Below are 24,964 nucleotides of genomic sequence, written 5' to 3'. Positions count from 1 at the left end.
ATGGCCAGGTCTCGTAATTTATAGCCTCCTTTTCTAACGGGTACCTATAGTGCTCAAGTTAAATACCCCTACTTCAAAATACAATTGAATTATTTGGTTTACATTAGGGAAATAAGTGTTAATAATTAGATTATAATAGACTTACCGATACATCTTAGTGTCAACAATCCAAATAATTATAATGAACAAACACAGTCACATGCAGTAAAATACTCATGCTGTTAGAAAACCACACCTTCTACACTAAATGACTTTAGCTGCGTTCGCGTCCCGACGATTAACTCTTGTTGACGCGCTCCCTAGTTTGTACCGACTCGACTATCCTAAAACGCTGACCGATCCTGATTATTCCTGACCGTCTCCCAGACCTTGAAACTCTGACCCCGTTGACTCTATTTCCCGCCTCCCAACGTTTTCAAAACCTGACTCTCTTGAATCGCTTTTTTCACCCTCGACTATCGACTTTCTTCTTCCGTTCTTCAACGCTGACTGTCTATCCGCCCGCGCTCCCTAACCACGACTCCCTTCTCCCGTTCTTCAACGCTGACTGTCTATCCGCCCGGGCTCCTTAACCACGACTATCGACTTCCTCCTTCCGATCTTCAACGCTAACTGTCTATCCGCCCGGGCTCCTTAACCACGCTTTCAAATCCAGACTCCCCCTTCTCAAACCAACCCCCCCAAATCACCATATGCGATTTCTAATTTATGTTCTTTTGAATTCTGAATGCTTTTTTGTTTTCAAAAGACAGAAATGCACTAAAGGAACACATCAATTATGGCCCTAGAACCTGTCACATTAATTTTAAATCGTTTCAAAACCAATAAATTGTTACTTCTCCAGTAAAATGTCTAATTCTTTGTTCAAAGGATGAAACTTGACTACCCCCAGTCCAGTGGCGTGTTGACCCACCAGCATTTTAGCTCGGCTTACAATTACCAACACGGAGGTCTCTGGCGATACAGTGCATGTTCCTTTTTTTATTCTCTAGTACCATAATAAATCTAAACACTTGTTTTAAAATCAGTTGTCCAACATCTGGTAATTTCCTATGTCGTGAGACCAACTGAAAATTTCTTTCCCACCATAATAAATCAACAATAAAAAAATTTATCCCAGGGCGAGTCCATCACACCGTGCGCCCTATAGTTTAAATTTAGACTTACGGAATTCAATACTTCGTTTGTGTGAAAGCACAATGATGAACAATACATGATTATTACTTCAATGGTGATAGCCAGACATCATTTAAAAACGTATTCTAATTCAACAAATTTGCTGGAATACCCACATTAAAACATAGGAAACGTAAGAATATATTTTATATTCTTACAATAGCTTGTACAAAAATATTATAACGTGGGTTCCAGACTAAAGTATTAAATATGAAGGTATTAAACCCAAAAAGATAATATAATTCGTATTATAGGCGGACAGTTATAACTTATAACATTATAGGTATTTTGGTTTTATAGAAAAGCAATATTACTCCCACCTGAAAGTATGCTAAAAGCGTACCGTTGATAGCTTCGCTGTAACTTCTTCCTCTCTCTTATTAACGACACACATATAAAAAGAGAGGATACAACGGAGCTTTCAGCGGCTTGTGTTTTTGATGTGTTACAATGATGTTCCTCTCGATTCCCCTTTGTCTCACACGGTATACATACTACCGATAGCTCGGTCATTATCTCTCCCTCTCTCTCACAAGCGATGAACGTGTCAGAAGAGGAGGTTACAAGGGAGTACTCAGAGGCGATGCCATAAGAGTCACATTAGTTTGCCGATACTCAACGCGTATTGCGATTGCTATACGGGGTGTCCGAGGGTAAAGTGGGCTAACTTCAGAGGATGATTCTACATGATCGTACATGTAAAAAGAAAAATACCTTTTTTCGAATTTCCAAAATTTCACGTAGTAGGTAAAAAAAAAGTTTAATTGTTTGTATGGGAAAACAAATATTCTTCTATGGAAAAAAAATAGATTATCGAAAAAAGTTTTTCATCTTTTTTACTACCATCTTGTAGAATCACTTCCCAAAGTTAACCCACTTTACCCACGGACACCCTGTGTAATTATGATTAAGGAGAGAGTTAAGAGAGTAATTGTGCGAATTCTCCAATTGGGCCACGAGGGTTTAATCTGAGCATTTCACTTCGGTGACTCTTCAACAAGTCTTGTTGTTGTTTTGGTATGAGTTGATGGCTAAAATGAAAGCTGAATACCTACTTTTATCTTAACCATAGCTACAACATTGAAATTCTTGGTTCGTTAGACAAATCTTATCTAGTTTACATAGGACTTGTTCAAGTTTGTCAAAAAACTGTGTTTTTGAATGATCTGTTCTAACAGCAATTTAAGTAATAGTCTTATAAATAGTATTTCAATCACTATTCGTCTATACTTAAGGTTCAGTTTTAGCATATTATCCTTTGGTAATTTAAGGCCGGAGATATCATTTATACAAAAATAATATATACGATCTTCGCAGTATAGTGAATTACGTATTTTCCGCAGGACAACCGGAAAGGTTCAAGATAGGTTCCCACTCTGCGCAGTTGTGGATTCATCATTTTATATAATCAAACATACGAAACTTGGTTGACGGTTCGTTAGTCGGTTAGTCCTGCGTAAAATCGTAGAATTTAAGATTCATTTACAAAATTGATCTCAGTTTTATGAAAAATTCAAAGCTATAAAGTACCTACTCACATTTTATTATTTTAAAAACTGATTTTTCAAGAATTCAAAATTCTGACACAAATTCTGATAGTCAAACAATCTTCATTCGGTTGTCTGTGATGTGTGTGAAATGTGAAATCTGATTTAATTAACTCAAATTTACTTTTAATTTTATTATCATTTTCAAAATCGGAACTGATCGAAATCGGAACCAAGAATTCATGCAAGCGATAAAGTAGGTACCTACCTATAATTCTGGGTTCGAAATTCGTTATTGAGAGCGTTATTGTTAGCAAAAATATATATTATTATTATTATTTTTGGTAGGCAATTATTTTATAAACACTTTCGGCTTCACAAATCTGTTAATTATAAAATATTCTAAAAGTCAGCGCTAGATGTACAGGTTGTCCGGTGTTAAAGATAGCTTCGGTGTTCATTTTTTTACTTCGGGAGTTGGGGGTGATGGTAGAATTAAAGAGAAATTTTTTTTTTTCAAAATTCCTACGTTCATTTACCCATACACAAATATTTTGCCAATGAAGAATATTTATTTTACCATACAAATAATTCAACTTTTTAACCTAAAAACTACCTTAAATTTGTTTTTACTTCTACCATTATGTAGAATTACCTCTTAAAGTTAGTGCACATTACCCCCGGACACCCTCTATAATTATCATAACGTTTTTCATGGATTACGAGAGTGCTTATAACATGGAAAAAAAGTTGAAATAAATTGAAAATAAAGTCACTACTTTCAAGAACATTATAAAACGACCTTTCCGCACAAAAGTACCTACTCATAAATAAATACCTGCCTATGTGAAAAAATCATTGCGAGCTTATAAACTTCTCTTTAGGACGGAATTAAAAAAAGCAGGAAGTATTCTTGAAGCTTTTTGTTTAATGAATTTTAGAGCTCAGCTGAAACGGAAGTTCATGAATGAACATCTACCATCGCCCTTTTAAAAAGCTTTCCTCTATAGAAATATTAGGTTGAAGATAAAATAATAACGTTAATAAGCCATGATTACGACAGATATTAAGGTATCATCTCTTATCGGGTAAATTAAACGATCGAGTGGAAAACTATTATCATATTTTCGCAGCCGAGCTTTGTCGTAAAGATGGCTGTTCTTTGAAGTAGGACGAAATTGAACATGATTATGCTTTTATGAACCTCGTTCGCCACCTAAGGACGGGGGAAACTCATTAACCAATCCCCAGCCTGGAGAGAGAAGGGTTGGGAGGCTGTTGGGGTGAAGGGGGTGGAATACTGGTGCCGGGGGGCAACGGGTGGTGGACTGGAGCTAGTAAATGTTAATATAAAACTAATTATTTGTCTTTTTCTGCTATCTTTCAAGCGGTGGAGGGGCCTAACTGCCGAGCCACTTACCCGGAGTCGCTTTCCACGACAATAGTTGCTGGTTATTAACTCTGAATCGAGTTAATTGGAAATCGTCTTTGTGTTGCTAACTTATTTGGAGTTTTATCGTATGTTAAGCAATCTGAGATTAACGAAAGTATTAAAAGCATCCCAAAAGATGACATAGGCCCCAAGGGATAGTATTTTCTTAAGAGTAACTTTTTGATATTTCTAAAAGCAAATATGTGCAGTTTGTTGTAAAGCGTGTTTGTATTGAGCAAACCTTTATTAAACCAGATTGGGAGTTTTAAATTTAAAATATTATAAATAAAATAAGCGATAAAAGTTGCACATGAACATATGATATATCGAAAGTTGTCCAAAGTAGTTTGATATAGATATTAAAGTAACAAAATAACTCTACATACAGCATCCGCAAAGATAAAATAGGCCAATAAGGATTTTTTTCCTCTGGGCCTCCTGTATGGAGCGAATGGAAAAAAGTTAATATAGTTTTTGATTTATTGAAGATGGAAATATGGATTTTTAACAAAAACAATTTCCTGTAGCTCAAAAACGATTTTATTTAAGTTTTTATTAACTAAAATTCGCTGGTTATAACTGTTCAAAATTATGGAAATAGTCAAAAAAGGGATTGAAGTAGGGCATTGTATAATGGCCTGGTTCCAATTTAAATGAAATCGCTTCGTATGTGTGTTGGGAAAACTGTGTTATCACAAGAACAAGTTGAAGAAACAAATTGTCCTCGTGCTAACTAAATTTAATGTTTACATGGTATTTTCATGTCTTGTAATCTATCCTAAAAGATCTGTTCGATACATTCCTACAAATTCACTAATATTTCTTATCTCCTACCCAATCCGGGCTCCGCCAAGCGCAGCCTCGCTGAAATCCGATACACGCGATAAGGTTCTCCATAACTAATCTATATTTCATTAAATTAATAGTGTGTAGTCTGTGTGTTCCCTGGATATCACGTGGAGACGAGGAAGTGGGTATTCTAGGCCAGGATAAGTGGCTCAGTCACTCATTAAACTTGCCTTTCTTTTACCCATCCCTACAAACAGTAAAGTGTCTTTCGACCCCAACTTTTTGAACTTGATACTAGAATTAGGTATGTTTGAATAAGTACCTTTTTAAAAACAATGTTTCAAGAAATTATTACTTTTACAATCCAACGTCATTATTCTTTTAGTACTGTGTAGAAACAGGCTAAACACGTGTTCAAAAGTTAATCAATTTAATTTTTAAGAATTTCTGTGAAAATCAGACCTGGCTTTCTGCCAGCCATTTTTACTGTCCTTATCTTGGTTACTTCAAAGTTCACTCCATTCTCTCCTGGAAATTATTGTTTTTAATTATTTATGTGTACCTACAATTATTTTTAAGACCCTGAAAAGACGCTCCACAAAGTACCTGGTTTCCCCTGGGTTTATCTTAGGTTTCATAAGCTTCTCTCGGATTTTTCCTAAGGTTTCGCTTCAGTTTCCCTATGGTCGCCCTCGCGTTTCCACTAAGTTACCTTCGTATAAACATTAGGTTTCCTTTTAGTTTCCCTAACGTTACCCTCGTATTTTCATTCAATTTCCTTTAGGTTACCAATGTATTTCTTTTAGGTTTCCTTGAGGTTTCCCTCGGGTTCCTCTTAGGTTTCCCCTAAGTTTCCCTACGTTACCCTCGTGTCTCTCCTTTGTTTCCCTATTAGTTCCTTCAAGTTACTCGTAGGTTTCACACTGCGTACTATTTCCTTCTTCCAGAATGCGACTGGCTGTACCAGGACGTGGGTTGCCGAGTGCGCGGCGCCTGCGTGGCTGCCAGCCCCGGCTACCCTGGCCTGTACCCGCCGCGCGCGCGCTGCCTCTACCGCATCGCCACCAGCTCTGTGCACACCAGAGTCAAGCTCAACTTCACGGCCGTGCTGTTGCCTAGAGGGTGAGTCACTATCCGCACTTCAACATTCAATAGTCTTTTTCTTAATATGAGATACTAGAATGACCAAAATTTAGAACCCCCAAACAGCATCCTTAAACCTGAAGAAAAGGTCGTTAGGCCCTGAAGAAAATTATTTTCCTCAAGGCCTTGTATTGAGGTAATGTAAAAAAGAACGATACTAGACTGTGGTAGAATGTTATTTTTTAAGGAAGTGCACCTAAATTCAACGCTTCGTTCGTGATTTATATGTATATTATATTTAATTTTTATAGTATTTTTCTTTATTTACTCTTTCATATAGGCCCGTGGGGCTTTTACATTGGGTAAATTGAAATGATTACATTTTTTACCCAAGGGTTAAAAACAATGGTTGCTAAAGTTTTTTTTTTCATTTGAATAATTGACAATTGGATAAAATTAAAAAACAAATTATGATAATGAAGTAAAATATCGGAAATAATATCTGGAAGTTTGTTAAAATATCGAATTTTTAACATTTACAAATATTGACGTCATTGTAATATTCATTTGCTAAACTATGTAGGCGAGGAATTGGCGAGTTTGCCACAAAATTAGTTTGTGTGTGACGACTTTGTTATAGTGTGCCTAGTGTGTCGTAGTACGTAGGTAAGTCTTAGGACGGGTTGTTTCGGAGAATTTTAACAATTCATCAAATTTCAACGTTTATTTTCAAGTTCTGTTATTATGTCTGTTCTGTCAAGCAACTAGCATATAGTGATATAATAAAAGAACTTGAACAGGACTTTCACCCAGAAAAGAAACCGAAACCAGAACCCGAAAAAAAAAAAAAAACAAACTTCAAGATATTATTTCCGATATTTTCACTTCATTATCATCATTTGTTTTTTTAATTTTATCCAATTGTCAATTATTGAAATGAAAAAAATTAAAATTAGTCAAGATCCAAATTTACAATGAAAAGTCGCTTATCCCACTCTGATCCTGAATTGTATATTTTTACATATGAGTATTAAATAAATAAAAAGAATAGTTAATTTGTTCTAACGGGATGTTGTTAAAATTAATAAATCGTAAAAACTTTCTCTGAACATTTTTAACGTGAATTGTTTGGTGAGGCGACCTAATAAAGCAATAATACTCTAAGGACGGGTTGTTTCGGAGAACTTGAATAATTCTTCAAATTTCAAAGTTAATTTTCAAGTTCTGTGAATGAATTTTTAAGTTCTGTTTTTATTTCAGTTCTGTCAAGCAACTAGCCTATAATGATATAATAACAGAATTTGAATAGGACTTTCACAGAACCCGCAAATGAACGTTGAAATTTGATGAATTGTTCAAATTCTCCGAAACAACCCGTCCTAAGTTTAAAAAGATGACATAAGCCCTGAGGTAAATTATTTTCCTCAGGTCGTCTAGTGGGGTTAATGTAAAAAAAAAATGTATAAATTATCTTCATCGTATCTATCTATATTCGCATGGTTTATATTATTTATGGATTAATATTTATATTTGTACAGCAGCACGGCATATTATACAAAAATCAATAACGATAATACTTTTGGTTGTGAGAATCTAATATTGTATTTAGATTAACCCTGTTGGTGGGGAAAAACAGTCCGGGAATAGAGTTGTCAAATCAGGCGTTGAGCTCCTTTGGTATCGTTACGTAAGCTAATGTACGTGGCAGGAATGAAGTTAATTTAAACGATCCCACAGAATTATTTAGCAAAGTTAAATTACCTTTCACACTATTACTGGGGTGAAGACAGGCCAGGAATAGAATTTTCTAGGCAGGTTGAAAGCTCTTTTGGTGCCGTGACAAATTCTGCTGCACATGGCGGGAATTTGGTTAATTTTCTTCCCACGTCTTGTTAGAGCATTGCAAGCTTAAATTAAATTGTTTTTTATTAATTTTTTTCTAAAAAAAGTGCAACGTCAATACTATAATTAAGACTTAGTCCTATACATATATTTGATAAGGTTACATACTTAATTATTATACTTGCGTGTACCTACGCGTGACACACGACTCTGACTGCTATGTGAGTCAAAAATCTTCCAAAGTCTGCTAAAAATTATTTATAAAATACGCCAATTCAAAGACTACAGACTAAATAATTGAAGTCTTAGAGATTAGTAGAACATTTTTGAAGATGAAAAAGTGATTTATCTCTAGTTCTAAATCTTGGGACTCTAAAATTAATCTCAGACAAAAGGGGTGAACAATCAATAAGGCCATTGATAATTTTATAGAGATATATTATATCTGCGGAGTCTCTTCTAGTTTTTAATGGCCTTAGTCCATAATATTCCATCGAGCTGTTAATCCCGTGGTTACCAATATTCATCTTAAAATTTAGATGACTGACATTTTTTTTTGGATGGCTTCAATGCGCTTTACATAAATATTATATTGAGGATTCCATGTGGGAGAAGCAAATTCAAGATGACTGCGAACATAAGAAAAATACAATATTTTAAGTGTTTGAATATTATTGAATTCTTTTCCAATACGGAATAAGAATCCTAACATTCTAAGGGCTTTCTTCACAATCATATCAACATGCGCCTCGAATGTAAGTTTACTGTCAAGCAGAACACCTAGGTCACGAATTTGTGTAACCTTTTTAAGTACTTGACTGGCTATGTGGTAGTTATGTTCAAATTTTATTTTGTTTCTAGTGAAAGTAATAACATAACATTTTGAGGTGTTCATGTTGAGATGATTGATAATGCAGTAGTCATCAAATAAAAACATTAGGTATTCGTTAGTTGCTTTTACAAGCCATATCCTAGCAATCAATATTAAATCATATCCGCAGTAAACTGTCGATGTTACGACCTAGATTAAGTTTTGTGTGTTTTTGTTCCTAATTGGCAAGTCAGCAAACCTGATGGATCTACTATTTTCCAAGCAACTTAATAACAGCATTTCAAATTTTCGCTGTGGCCATAGAATAAAGAAAACAGCTAGAAATGGACGTGTTTCATGATCCAAAAGTCTGACTTTGCTTAAATTTCAAATGTGGAACTGTCTTTCATCATCGTTATGAAATTTTCATTTCGATCAACTGAGACGGGTAACACAGAGAAAACTTACCGATATAAAATACTGTTCATTTATTAAAATTCTGTTCAAATTATTCGTTTTCCCGTTAAAAACGGGACTGTAGGCTTTTAACGAATGAATCGTGTTTTATGAGAACACATTCATTCAAATATTGACACTGATATTGAGATAAGTAGGATATTGTCGCATTCCGTCATGATATTTATTAGGAGAGGAACACTTATTTTTTTATATATTCAGAATTACTAATATTTTATCAGGAAATTGGCATGCTGTCACTTTTATAACAGGATCATATTTCTCCGTGTAAACTATGTAAAAGAGACAGCGCGAGCAAAATGGACTACAAACAAAGGGTACTAAGTCAACAACCTAATTGGTTTGTATTCAAATCTATATGGAAGGAATCTCTAGTAAGTATCATCTATTCAGTGGCAAGATGGTCGCCCTGATGACGGGGCAAAAAGCGATTGTTTGTCATTAGTAAATACATTTTACATCAATTGTTTTTTGTCTTTGACTCGATATAGAACTCACAATAAAAAACGTTATACTTATCGAAAAACAAATCGAGCTATTTAATTGTTTATCGTTAGCCTCAAGGTTCCTACAGTAAAAAAACTAATAGCGATAATTATACTGTATTCAATGAGTTTTAGAAATATGAAATACATAGCAGATGTATGACAGCATGACAATATGAAAACGTTTGTTTAGTAAGCGTTTAGTTCGCAAGTGTTTTTAATTCCTTCTTTCTTCGCACGGGTAAATAATAACTGAAAAAGGTGATAACCTCCTGGAATTCCGAAATAAACGTCTGGTTTTTTACTACTGTGCAGTATATTATTTTTGATATTTTTGTAGGTCAGGTTTTGATAATTTATTTCGATACGAAACTATCTTATAAAGCGCCGAATGTTAAGAGATTTCCCGACCATATAAGGCTAGTATATACCCCCGCACACCCAATTTCTACCAAGTTTCTCGTTAACTCTTTAAGTTTTTAATCTCCAAACTGTGGAAAAAAAATGATATCTATACACTTGTAATGTCGAAACGGTAAGTATATAAAACAAGTTTTGTTCAATTAATAAATATGTTATATGCAAGAAAAAATGCACAGTGTATCTTTAAATGCAACTAAAGCCTTTTTCGAGAGATTTTCTCTCTTTAAAACGAGTAGTGTTTTTTCATTATTGTTACCTTTTTCGTTTAATTATAATCGTTTTTTTTAATATTTTAATATTAGCGCGCTCCCTCTATCTCTTACACTCCCTTTCAAACCGTCTTTGAACGCCTACTACGGGGCCTTAAGACTAGACACTAAAAAAATGCACTGGAAATAAGCTTGTGGTCTGCTAACTCAAGCAGTAGGTAAGATAACAGATGGATCTGTAAGATCTGTAAAATCTTAAAATCTGATGGGGTAATTGAAAAAATGTATACTTTAGGTTACCAGTTAAAAAAACACCAAACATGTAACTTTTTAAATTTTATGCAATTCCTGCCACCAGTTAAAAAAGCACCAAACATGTAACTTTTTAAATTTTATGCAATACCTGCCAAAAAAAATCGTAGAATCGGTTTAAAAAAAGTCTTTGAAATGTAGATTACATGACCTTATTGACTATCTTATATCATATGAAGGAAATTCATTGATCTTATGCTCTCAGTATGCTTATTTAAAATAATTTCCTCGATACAGTGTATAAGAAATATTTAATTAATGTTCCCAATCGCTCTTGTTTAAGATGCTATAGCATGTTGAATTTGAATACATTTAAGGGAATTTAGACCCTTAATCTGAGAGTAGGCTGTGACAGTCTTTTATCAGAAGTGGTAAGTAGTGGAATTCCACCACTGATTAAGGGAAATTAGACCTTTAATCTGGTACCTACCAGTAAACTTCAGCCGCGGCTGATAGTCATTAACATTTGTGTTTGTATTTAATAACAATAAAACTATGTGAAAAGAAGAAAAATATTTTTTTCTTTCCTGCCTACCATAGGGTGATCTCGTACCAAGATAGTAGAAACATACAATGTGTAACAAAAACACCGTGTAACGGTGTGAAGTGATTTTTTATTAGTAAGGTTGTTAATCTTTCTAATTCTAACAAAACGTTCTCAAATACGAGCTTGTATTGAACTTTGAAAATCAATACGTTCATGTAATGAACAAGTTAGTAACGAGGTTTTGATGTTACTAAACCGAAATAGTGATATTCCTTGTTCTCAGTGGAGTAAGCTATATAATATAAATCTCCGGTAATTCCTCGGAGTATCAGCTTAATGCTGTTCAGCGTACCTGGAAACTTAAATTGCCGGGGATTTAATTCATTCACAAGGAAATTATTTACATACAACCTCCATTATAAACACGTGAATTAAGCTGGCTACATTAACAGCCTTCGGCGTCCTGGAATATTCACTCGTGAATACTCAATTCACAGGAAATGCAGCTGTGCGTTTCATTGAAAGTAATTATTTATTTACTTACATCAAACAAACATCCAATTTAAAAACTGTTTTACGTTGGAAAGTATACAAAATAATTAAGGAAATAAAAATGTATTTTAATAAACTAAAAACTACAGTTGACTGTATATTGTAAACCTTAGACAAACTGAAACAGACAAATAATAAGTAGAATAGATCAAGGTTTATATAATATAGACAAGAACACAATTTAAATAATTCTGGCGTATGGGTTTTACTGCTTGAATTATAATAGCACCTGTGTATCATGGCGCCACAAGGTCCATTATAAAAATAAGACAGTGTTATGAAACATTTTTTAATATAAGACCATTTTCTATTGATACCCTGACAGATTTTGGATCCGTCACCAATTTAAGCTAAGGTATTTAGAAGGTGAATATTAAAGATAAAAAATTGTCTGGAGTTCCTTATTGTTTATATTTCACAACATTTTCTTGGAAAATGGTATGGCGACGAGTTTTATTTTACTAAAATTAAATAGAAATATCAAAGTACTATTGAAAATGGTAAACTGACAACATTCTCATTTACCTTAAACCTACAACAACTATGATTAATGGCAAAACGATTGGAATAATTAGTTACTCTTAAATACCAATAAACCTTTATTATTGTAGAATTTTAAAAATAACAAAAAATGGTCACGCAAAGCTGCCACTCGGCAGTTTGCCTGCAAGTTCTACCTAAATTTTATGGTAAATTCATTTAAATTTAATTTCACGACAATGTCTACGTGTAATGCAAATCAACCTTTTCTTCTTTTGATTGCCATCTCGTATCGGGGTTTGTCTCATATCGACAGAACTCTGCGCAACTGTATAAGTTTCGAATCTATTAATTATTTATTATTATTCCTTCATCATGTTTTCAATATTCCTCCCCTGGATTATCAGTTGGGTAAATTTTGTAGATATTTCAAATTGTTTTTAAATTTTACATTTGGGCATGAAAAAACTAATCTTAAAGTGTCAAAGAATAAAGATCAAGAAATAGTTTTTATTTCTTTTCGAGTATACATATTTTTTGTTTACCTACCTCTCAACAAAATACCCATGATTTTCGATACCCCAAACACCACCATTATCTTAGAAATTGTATTTTAATGGGCGTTTCTACGACTGGTTCTTGAGTACTAAAAAAATTCGGCTGTTTAACGATTTTCTGGCTTCTGTGTTTCCTCCCTCCTGCAACATGTGTCTCTTCAAGACCTATATTCACTTATTTCTCTCCTTAAAAAGACTCGCTACACAGTATCCCCAAAGATGGAAATAATTTTCCTCACGGCCTTCTATGCGTTTTCAATGTTAAAAAAGAGAATAACATTATCTATAACAATAAATTATTATAAATTTTCTTTAGATAATAAATGCCGTTTTCCTCAGAATTTCAAAACATACCTGCTATGTTTTAACATTCATTTTAGCCCGAAGTTTGAAATAGAAACCATGTCTGTTCTGTCAGCAGATTATATATTTATATCACGTGACAACTCCGAGAAGTTTCCGATTCAGGCAACTCTAACTAATTTACAGAAACAACACTTTGAACACAAAAAGCTTTCCAACGTATTCTTCAAAATAGGACTATATTCAATTTCTTCGTTATATTTGTTTGTAAAGTTCAAATATTTTAATTGAAATTCCCTGTGCAAATTAAGAATTTTCAAGCTGGTGAAATAATTTATTTATAAACTAAAAACAGTGGTTATACGATAAAGAAAGCAATTAACGTGCGTTTATATATATCAAGTCGTGAGACAGTAAATTATTTCCGTTAGCAATAGAATTTTTGTAACAGGTTCAAAAAAAAAGTTGATGATTGTTGACATATTTAGGCTACCTAAAAATATCCAATTGAAATATTTTTACAAGTAAGAACTTAAAAAAATGCACGTTTTGAATTCAGAATCGTGCTTATGTCATTTAATCCCGCCTCTGTACGAGCAGAAGAAGACCAGCTATCAGATAATTGGACTGAGCGATAGGCAAGATAAAATTGTCAGATATTTAGACTGAGCGATAGCTTAAATAAAATTGTCAGATAATTAGACTGAGCGATAGCCAAGATAAAATTTTCAGATAGTTAGACTGAGCGATAGCTTAAATAAAATTGTCAGATAATTAGACTGAGCGATAGCCAAGATAAAATTGTCAGATAGTTAGACTGAGCGATAGCTTAAATAAAATTGTCAGATAATTAGACTGAGCGATAGCCAAGATAAAATTGTCAGATAGTTAGACTGAGCGATAGCTTAGATAAAATTTTCAGATAATTAGACTGAGCAATAGCTAAGATAAAATTGACTAATCACAAAATTTATTTTCCCTTCAACTGTAAAAATTAACGCTGTCCAAGTAAATAGTGTTTTGCTGATCAGCCGCCCTGACAACATAATAAAATTAATATAAAAATCTTCCCTACAGTTGCATAGTATTACATTATGTCATAATTTGTCAACAATTTATTGTAAGAACTGTGAAAAACTTGAATTATTACCATGGGAATAATTACTGCAATATCACTTTATAATCATTTGACAAACTAAGGATTAAAAATTTTTGGCCTTTTTCTCAGTAATGATCGTAAAATCACTTTGAAAATATATCAACTTTAAATCTCTTTTATTGTTCTTTAGTTCCAAATCATGTCGAATACAATTCTTATATCTGTTCCCCTCCCTTTAAAACCCACTCACCAAAGAAAATTTTCAGCTTAAATTTGTAAGATATGTTAACTATAAACTTGGTCTGTCAATAAAAACTATAAATTACAACCATTTGATGATTTAACTCTCAGATGAAGGCTCGTTTCCGAGATGACTTTTATTTTTAAAAATTATTATTGAAATTATAGACACTCTGATTTATTAGTTCAATCACCTACAATATACCAACTGGAACTACTATTTTTAATTGCAACAATAATATCAGTACTGAGTCAAATAAATACTCGCTTGTACCTTGATTGCATGCAGTTGGCAACACTTTCGCAGAAATTGTCGATGTGTTCAACTGCACGGAACTGCATTTATTTTATTTTTAATTATTAATTTTATTTTAATAATTTGTACATTTAAGGTTACAAACTACTTATTAATTGTTACATGCATAATGCTATATTTTCTACTGCTTGGTGTGTATATATCAGTAATAACTACTATTAAGGATAGCATAATACTTTTCTTCATTTATTTAACACTACTACTGTTCCACTGAATTAATAGGTACATTTTTGTAAAAGCCCATATGGGAGTTTAATATGAATAAATAAATAAAAATAAAAAGAAGTGACAAAAAAAAACATTTATTTTTTAAGTACATCTAGATTGCTTATTTATTCTGTTGATTTTATTTGTAATAGTTTTTGTAAAAGAAATACCAAAATTATTTTATAATTATTATAGTATATTTATATAATTTTTACAATAATTACTATACTCTTATCTGCGCTTAGTTGTTTATTCTAATGTATTATTTTTTCTGTACTTTTTATTCTGTGGAAGCATCCTTTGGATCTGAAACATACAGACAATTTTTATTAAATAATTATTTAAACAGAAATAATCGTTTTATATATTATTTTTAAGCAATAATTATTACTCTGAAACACCTATATTAATTAAAAATAGGCAATCAGAAGGCTGCTTGTTCAATTCCCGTCGGCTGAATGTATTTTTTCTCTGAAGATTTTTTCATTGTATATAGGTGTTTCAGGGTAATAATTTTTGCTTAAAAATAAAATGTTATCCTTTATGCTATGCATAAAAACCTTATCTTAGTTTATCATTAAAAATAATTATTATTTTCATTCGCCTATTTAATCATTAATTGTATTAATTTATGTTTAACTAAGAATTCATTCAGTTTTTTATTGATATAAGCGGCGATAAGTGTATCAAGAAACATCACACGATCTGTGCCGTTTTCCCAGCGCCATGCGTAATTTGTATTTACATAGTCGATTTCAAGGAGTTTGCGTCGAACTTTGAACATCAAACGTTAATGTGATTGATCCAAGTATGCTCATTTGCTCGTCATATTAAAGCAAATCGCTCAGATTTCAGAATTGTGGTTAGACTGGGATAAATTTCGAGACCCACCTCGAGGATTTACGTTACGCTGTTAATTTAGGGCCACTTTTCAGTAATTACTCGCGTGTAAATTTATTAAGCCCTATTTTCAATTCTAAGTATTTCCTAATTTTCTAAATTAAATAGCTTTGTTCGCCTACGTACGACGCAGTTTTAGCGATACACTAATGTTTAGCTTGTTTCATTGTAAAATGTTGACTTAGTCAGTTGTAAGAATTATTATTTTAATATTATGTATAACTGCACTCTGACCAGCGCTAGCCCTTATTAGTGAAAATTTATATTTTAATTACGATGTGCGTTCTTGGTACGCGTTAATCAAATAAGAACAAGAGTTTTATGTATTATTAGCGAGCAATTCTGTGAACAGTAGCCGTAGTAGATTAGACAACTCGTAAAAAGGAACTATTTAACACAGCTACCATCTTTACAAGATTGACCGGTCACGGAACATTCAAACAATTTTACAAATCAACGAAATGCAAAACGCTTGACCTAAAACGGAACTTTGCTGCGCTCAGCCAATAATAATAAGTGAATAATTTGTATCGCACTGTTTTTGTGAAAAATCACCTCAAATACTGTATTAAGTTATGCTATTTTATTATTTTTATGCGTTAAGCCTCTCTTAAAAATAATAAAAAATAATAAAATTGATTTCTAACTAAGCACAAAAGCATTAATTATAAATAATTTTTCGTGAGAGCAGATGTACATTACAACGCTGTCTGAAACGTTGACTACAGACGGAAGAAGCGCAAAACTTCAAAATTACACAAATATTAATAACGATGATATTTTAATTTAATTTATTTATATTGTGTTTTAAGTGTTACGTTGTCATTACTTACTTTTAATGTTTATAATTTTTCGTGTAATATGGCAGACTGTAACTCCACATATTGTGTTTTTTTGTGTTATGTTGTCATTACATACTTTTAATGCTTATAATTTTTCGTGTAATATGGCAAACTGTAATTGCAAATATTGTGTTTTTTTATGTTATGTTGTCATTACATACATTTAATATTTATAATTTTTAATGTTATATGGCAGACTGTAATTGCACTATCCTCCTACTCCTGCTAGATTAAAACCAAAAGTAATTAAAATCAATACATTTTGTAATGAAAATCTAAAATCACATGCTTCAATATTATCGTGTGTAGAGAAAATGAATAACACCTTGTATTTTTTGTAAACATCATTCCTTCAAAATAAACATTTTCTGGTCTATATTTAATAGACTGAAAAACAATTCTTTCCTCCAATACACCTCAATCAGTATTACAAAGACTGACGAATTCAAGGAAAGTAGAGAAATAATGAGCGAGACTCAAAGCGAAAAATATAATTAAAATTTGGCTGTTCGAATATTTTCGCATTTTTGCCCGGCGGGGGAGAAAATAAAAATATTGTTAGCCACAAGTCCCGGTAATAATGCGGTGAAACGGGTGGTAAAGCGTGGGTTGCGGTCCAAACTAACTGGTAGAGAATGAACAGCGAATCCTGTGGCACCACGGCAGCTCATTACTCGTCATTAATTCAAGCACAGCATTAAAAGTCAATTAAAAATTATTTATTATATCCTACAGCTAGCGATGACGGCGTGCTTTATAATTTTCACTCAGTTTTACCCATACGGTACGAACGTTTCTCTGGAACTCGCAGCCTTTGTAGTTCTGTTCAATCGTGTAATTATTTTACACGTAAGCTTCTCTGAGAATGGAGATTACATAATTATTATTCTAGTAGCATCGTGAAAAAGATAATTACCCGGAAAATTAAATGCTCTAGTGTTTACAACCATTAAGCTAGACGGAAAATGCTTGGTTTAATGGTGTGAAGATGCTTACGCAGGGGCGGTTCTAGCAATCTGTCTGGGTGGTGTGATATCTTGACTTGTTATAGATACCAGACGGCAGAGCAGATGTCCTAGCGCAGCATAGCGCGACAAGAAAAGTGGTGCAATTAAATGATTTGTTTAAATGAATGACAGTAGATTTATTTAATTACTTACCCCTTCCATTCCGCACTGCGGTTTTCAAATGGAGGAACCGAAGATCCGGAACAGAGAGTTTCTCCGAGTCTTGAACGAGCTGAAAGTTGACAAAGCCAGTGGGCCGGACGGAATACCTGCCTTGGTCATCAAGAGGTGTTCTGTAGAAATAACTCCAGTGCTCGCGAAATTATTTAGGCTCTCTCTCAAAGGTGCCAGATCTTTGGAAAAAGTCAATCGTCCACCCAATCCCAAAAAAAAGGGAACGCTCCGACCCTTCTAACTACCGCCCCATAGCCATCACTTCCATACTCTCGAAGGTATTAGAAAGGGTGGTTAACAACAAATTGCTCACATATCTCGAGAATAACAATATCCTAAGCGATCGGCAATATGGATTTCGTCAAAACCGATCGTGTGGCGATCTACTCGGATATGTGACGCATATTTGGGGGCGGTACATGGAACGTTTTGGTGAAACTCAAACCGTTGGGTTGGATATCTCCAAAGCCTTTGAAAGAGTCTGGCACCGGACGCTTATCGGGAAGTTACCATCGTATGAGATCCACCCAACTCTGCATAGTTGGATTGCGGACTTTCTGAGGGGAAGAACAATTCAAAACGTGGTTGATGGCTCTTCTTCCTCACCGCACCAAATCAATGCGGGGGTGCTACAAGGATCTGTGCTGTCTCCGACGCTGTTTTTATTTCACATCAACGATCTCGTTGAATGTGCACCGATTCACTGCTACGCTGATGACAGCACCGTTCACGAGGGTTATCTTTTTGACAGACCCCCTTCCACCTATGATGTCCGAACAGCTCGGGAAGTTTTGAAGCAAGAAATTGACCACCACCTCGAGATGGTTCGTGCCTGGGGTAAGGCCAACTTGGTCAGTTTCAACGTATCAAAAACCCAAGCGTGTCTGATTTCGGCAAAGAGGGAGATCAATGACTGTCTGGTGCAATTTGATGGGAGCACTCTCCCCAATAAAGACTCCATTGAAATGCTTGGAGTTACTATATCAGACCAGCTCAAGTATCGGGGATCCATAGAAGCCCGAGTAAATCAGGCCTCCAAAAAGTTGGGCTGCTGACCCTGTACAAGTCTCAAGTCCGCCCAACTATTGAATTTGGGAGCCACCTTTGGGCTGGTGCCCCAAAATACTTAATAAACCTGCTTGAATCTGTGCAAAGGAGAGCGATCCGTCTGATTGACAATCCGTTGTTAACAGACCGATTGCCTTCTTTAATGCATAGACGCAATGTAGGCATTCTGTGCCTGTTCTACAGGTATTTCAATGGAGCCTGCTCCAAGGAGCTAGCAGCATTGATTCCTGATGCACCGGTGCACGTGCGCGAAACTCGACGGACACGAACTGAACACCCGTTCACGGTTGACGTTGGCTTCATGAGAACGGGCCGTTTTTACGACTCGTTTTTGTGTAAGTCGGCTCGTATGTGGAACGAGCTACCGGCATCTGTTTTTCCTCCCTCCTATAATCCGAGCCTCTTCAAGGCCCGCATTAACAAATCCCTTCCTACAGCCCCTACCTTATTACGCCTCACAACGCCGCTCAACCGGGTGGTGACATAGTTCCCCTGTCTGTACACTGCACAGGCAGGGACACTCTTGTGAGGTGTCACATTAAAAAAAAAAAAAAAACACGTTCAATTTTTTTTTTATATCTATCCTCCCAAATGTTATGAGAACAGAAAGGTAGGTATGCGATGCGTAATTTGATTTTAAAAAACTAGAAGTACAGGATGCTTCAGCGAAGTAAAGGACTATAAAGAAGTATAGGTTGCCTCAGAGAGATAAAGGGACTATAAATAAGTAGAGGATGCCTCAGAGAACTAAGGGACTATAAAAAATTAGAGGATGTCTCAGAGAGATAAAGGACTATAAAGAAGTATAGGATGCCTCAGAGGGATAAGGGGCTATAAAGAAGTAGAGGATGCCTCAGAGGGATAAGGGGCTATAAAGAATTAGAGGATGCCTCAGAAGGATAAGGGGTATAAAGAAGTAGAGGATGCCTCAGAGGGATAAGGGGCTATAAAGAAGTAGAGGATGCCTCAGAGAGCTAAGGGACTTTAAAAATAGAGGATGCTTCAAAGAGATAAAGGACTCTAAAGACGTAGAGGATGCCTCAGAGAGATAAGGGGCTATAAAGAAGTAAAGTATGCCATAAGGGACTAGAATTCTTGTTGAGATACTGATTTTTTTTTTTAAATTGTATACTTCCTCATGTGATATTTTTTTTATATTGTATATAAAATATAGGTTAATTAATTAGGAATTAAAGTAGGTTACAAATTATATGATTTCGGAGAAAAAATTGTGTTTATTTATTAAATAAGTACAAATTAGAAACACATCTTTAAGAGCGAGGTCTACTATTCACTAATGGATATATGAACTAATAGTGAAAATATGCATGATTCAATGACATTATACAAATATGACTTAACCAATTCTCTTAAATAATGTGGGTATCTTAACGACACAAGTAGTGAAGTCGTGTAAAAAAAATATTCGGCGTGCGGACAGGCGTAATGGACAGTCGAATTTGCCCCAGCAGACCTTGAAAATTGACTTTCCATGGAGTTTATTTTAAATATTTCTATTTAAAATATTTAACGTTTAACGTTTTTATTAATCTTATATTTGAATAACTTAAATCTGTCGGAGGATCCCTGTAAAAAATGTTTATTATCTTTACTAATTCTTCTCTCGCACCACCGTTATTAGTTTTGTGTTGCCGGCAACAGTTCATTTCATCTGTAGGCAATATTTGTCTCTCTTTCCTAACTTAAGAAGCTATCGGATAATGTTTGAATTTCAATGTTTCATTACTTTATATTATATTAGCAGAAATATTTGTAAATAGTCGTTTACTTTTCAATATTTCATCAAAGCCATCAAATTAATTAAGTTGTCATATAATCCTTTGACATCTGTAAGGCCGTTTCTTAGTGCTTCTTGTAACTCAGCCATCAAAAACATGGCACAATTTTTTATATGAAAGATTCACCGTCAAAATATTTTCCATTGTCGCGGTAATCGAACCAGTAATTCAAAAGTCGCCTAAATATACAATATAAAACAATTTCAAGAGCCATTGGCAGGTTTGTTTGTTCAATGGACTGAGTCGAAGAATAAGTCAGCCTAAGAAATTAGATTTATTATTTTTTTTAAGTTATGTAGTGGCAATATTGTATGTGAATCATTCGGTGGTTTTATTGTGGCCTGTAATCAAAATTTTACACAACTATTGTGGTAGATGTTAACAGTTAACAGTTCAAATTAGAAAGGATTCTTACCTACCCCTTGGCCTTTTTGATCGATTTTATGGATTTGAGTGACACTGCGTCATCATCACTGTACAATAGGGTGGAGTGACGTTGTATGGGACTTTTTTTTTAAAGATGCCAGTACTGTAAGAGCAAAAAAAAGTTGCCTTTATATAACACCTCTTTTGCCTAAAAAAATCAACTCGATCGAAACATTCCTTTATTCAACAACCAGCACATTTATATTTAGAAAAAAATTGTATGAAAAAAGTCGCTGAAAACTCTGCCAAGCATTATAAACAAGCGATATTCATAGCAAAAATACAATTTTATTAAGGGTTTTATAGCTAATAAGGTGCATAACACATGTGAAAATAAAAATAAAATTACCATAGTTTCAAGGCGGGGTCTATTTTTGGTTTTTTGAAGAGGATTATTGATTTTTTATTGTTTTTTTCGTGTTTTTGAGAAACATGTTTTTTTATTAAATAAAATACTTTAACAAAGAGAATTTTTTTAAACATTATCGAAGTTTTATAATATTTATCGTGTTTTGAAATGAGATTTGGTGTGAAATTCGGGCATTATATGCCTAGATTTTATTGTCACCCGAATGAATCCATCTCTTTCTTCAGGCCCAACTGTAGACAACGATGCCTGGGTAACTAATTTGATGCACCTCTCGACCGCTTGAGTGTGGCAGGGAAATCTGGGAAATTCAATACTGTCCTTTTCTTCACCGAAATTATTTATCATTTTGACTAGGTCGTCATTACTGATTTCGGATAGTATCGGTGGCGGTGTAATTTCGCATTCCTGCCAGTTGATAATATCGTAATATTTACTTGCTGAAAAGTTTATTGTTGGAATAATAAAATCTCTAACAACAGATGGACTCGGACATCTATCTCGCGCCTTTAATATTCGTCTCAAACCCAATTCTCTTACAATAAGGTTGTCATCCATTATCATGGATAGTAGCAGATTTTCCGGGTGGCAAAAATAGGCGTTTCTTTGAATTACTGGATTAATTATATCTCGTAGATCGGTGCTCAAATATCGGGTGAGTTTTATTATAGTAAAAACATGTAATGCCCCATCTTTACACGACGGGTGTCTCTTTATCTCAAACCATGTCGGAGCATATGCTTTAACAACATATTCATTTTTAGGTTCACTGAAGGGTTAGTTGTTCCTATATATAATCGAAGTATTGAGTTTGCTGTCGTCAACCAGCGTGAGTGACAAATACTACCTGGATGACGGTTTGCTAAATTTGGTGGGCAGTGACCTGTTGAAACTGCAAAACATATTTCGTACAAGTATTTTTGGTCCGTGCTCAAATTTTTCAATTCCTCTGCGTTGAGTTTGTGCATCTCAAAGTGTATTGGTGAATAATTTATAACGGTGTTTTTAGAGCTGCTTGAAAGAAGTTTTCCAATAGGTCCTGAAAACCCTTTAGGTCCTGTTGTAGCACCATCTAAGTGTTGAAACAAGTGGCGAAGGGGAAGTTCGTTTGCATGCAGCTGACAGATAAACCATTGTAACGGATGACCTAATTCCAATTCCATGAATCTAATAGTTCCATTTTTTTGCCTGTATTGACAGCAGTCCCATCACATCCAATCGCTGATAAATCATTCAAATTAAAACCATTCATTTTTAAATGGTGTAACATGCTCTTTGCGATGTTTTTGCCAGTTTCTGATGATGGTGTAACATGTCCAACATATTGAGACCACGGCTCAGATAAAATGGAATAATGTTCTTCTGAAATCGTTCTCCGATGATATCTATCCCCTATTTTTTCCTGAGACAGGTTTTATCCTTCCTTCCATCGAAATATAGACCTCGAATTTTTGTTGACTCCGACGACATCTGCCATGTTTTTATTAAAGAAGTGGACACGTTTGTCTAGCTCGTCTGAGTTTGCTCCTATCAAATCACCATTTTAGAGTCGTCTTCGGTTACTATGCCAAAATCTTGTAATATAGCACTTGCAACAGCTGATGCCGACCTTTCTGACAAACCATACTGATCGCAGATTCTGGCCAAAGTGGGGAGTTTTAACATCATACGGGAATTTTCTGGAGGTTGCGAAGAATGTGAAGAAAATGATTGGTTTTCATCAAAAAATGGTTGACGTGGTTTTGTCGCTGATGCTGTAGATGAGCTGACCTTCGAAGCAAGTTCAGATAAACGAGCTTGCATCCTCATTTTCCGATGTAATTTTTTTGTTGTGTCGGTGTCTATTGCTCCCAGCATCATTTTTCTCAAGGATCTTTGGTCTTGAAGGAATGCTTGTTCTTTGGTGGGTACTTTGCGCGTCTTTTCACAGGAACACATATTCAGATTGTTACATTTGCATGAAGCAATATCGAAAAGTTTATTCATTTTGATTTTATAAGAATTTAACTTAACATAATAATGCACACTTTTTTTGGCCAATTTTTAAGTTTTAAGTATTCGTTATAATGATCTTGGATCAGTTTCATCACTCGATTGTGTGAAACAATGGGAATAGAAGCGCACTTCCAAATTCCTTCAACAATTGCAGATATAACACTTTTTATTTCGAACACTGAGGGTTTTTTTGTAGAGTTAAGATTACGCTCATATCGTAAGAACAAATAATGTTTAATCACTTCTGAGACAGTAGGTAACACTTGAGAGTTCATTTCAGTTGGTGCCCCGAATATTGGACATAAAATTTTGCTTCTCGTGTAATTTGCATTCATTTTCACAACAATTATATGTGTTAAAATTTAATCGGACAAGGATTCTAACACGTCAGCGGTAGCCGAAACGAAACTAGATGCAAGTCGCATCTAGTTTCTGCGACGAAACAATAGGAGCGAAATTATCCCCCCCACCTCCACAGCGCTCACAAACTCACTAGTTTAACAGCAATTTATGCAGTGTTTTTTTTTTATAAAACATGTAATGTTCAATAAGGTAAATGCAATTGAAAGTAATGGATATTATTTTATATTTTTGAGACTGTACTCAGATTTTGGGAAAAAAGGCTAAATTTACGTTTTCTACGTTACGAAATCGCTAGGTTGTTGAATGAAGACATAAGTTTAGATTTTTTTAAGTATTTTTACGAGAATATGAATGACATGAAGCATCTTTTGGCAGCTATTACAATACCGGGATTTGATTTTTGAAATGTCGCTCCATGCTACTGTACAAGCTCCGTATTAACTCTAATCAAACGCACCGAGGGAACACTTGAAAAATGAAACGTGTGCACTGCACAGGTTTTCTTAAGAGACATTAAATTATTGCAAATTTCACTGATGTAGCTACACCACTCAGTCAGACAGGTACAGGTAATTGGGTAACATGTTGGGTGGGGAAACGCAGGAATCTTGTTTAATCAGATCGTCAAACCCACCAATGAAATTTAAGAAATATCCGGTCAATCCCAAAAGGAGACAAGTTGAAATCGTTACTATTGCTTTATACAAAAGCTTTATTAGCTGGGGTAGAGTTAAATTCCGAATTCCTGGAACTGCCTTAGAAAAAATATGTTTTTCTTTTCCTGAAGAAATCCAGTTCAACTGTTGAATTTTGCATAAAAGTATTTTAGAGATGAATTTTCATGAATTTTCCACTTTGCGTAGATAAAAGTTTTTGCTAATGTTTTTATGGCTGATTTTTTTTTGTAACTATAAAAACTTTTTAAGTATATTTTATTTAGATATTATTTTTTTTCCATTTTACATCAATTCTAAAACTACTACAATAATGTTATATTACCCACGTACTAAATTTTAAAATTTTACGGGAATTCATTGCCAAACCATCTGTTTAAAAATAAGGGCGTTTTTAGTTTTATTGAAACAATGATTTTGGAATTTGTTACAGATTTTAGACCATAATATACCAAATAATTCTTCTCGAATATTTTTAATCTTTTTTTTTGACGAATGCGCAAGCCAGTTTCGGAAAAAGTTTCAAGCTGAAGAACGGTAAATGTTAAAAAGGTTATATTGTTTCATTTCCGTTCACAAAAT

General features: G+C 34.3%; 1 protein-coding gene across 1 annotated transcript in view; it reads left to right on the top strand.

Moving 5' to 3' along the window:
• LOC149424941 (uncharacterized) overlaps positions 1 to 24,964 on the top strand; it is a 460,249-nt gene that overhangs the window by 295,128 nt on the left and 140,157 nt on the right. The window contains exon 7 of the mRNA XM_089646910.1: positions 5,832 to 6,006. Within this exon, the coding sequence (XP_089503036.1) occupies positions 5,832 to 6,006 (175 nt within the window). The remainder of the gene's footprint in view (positions 1 to 5,831; positions 6,007 to 24,964) is intronic.

Source organism: Hesperophylax consimilis, chromosome 3 (assembly GCF_061612785.1).
Source record: "Hesperophylax consimilis isolate HC1 chromosome 3, BYU_Hcon_1.0, whole genome shotgun sequence".
NCBI lineage: Eukaryota > Metazoa > Arthropoda > Insecta > Trichoptera > Limnephilidae > Hesperophylax > Hesperophylax consimilis.
Note: the sequence above shows the minus strand (reverse complement) of the source record. Positions and strands in the feature narration are given on the sequence as shown.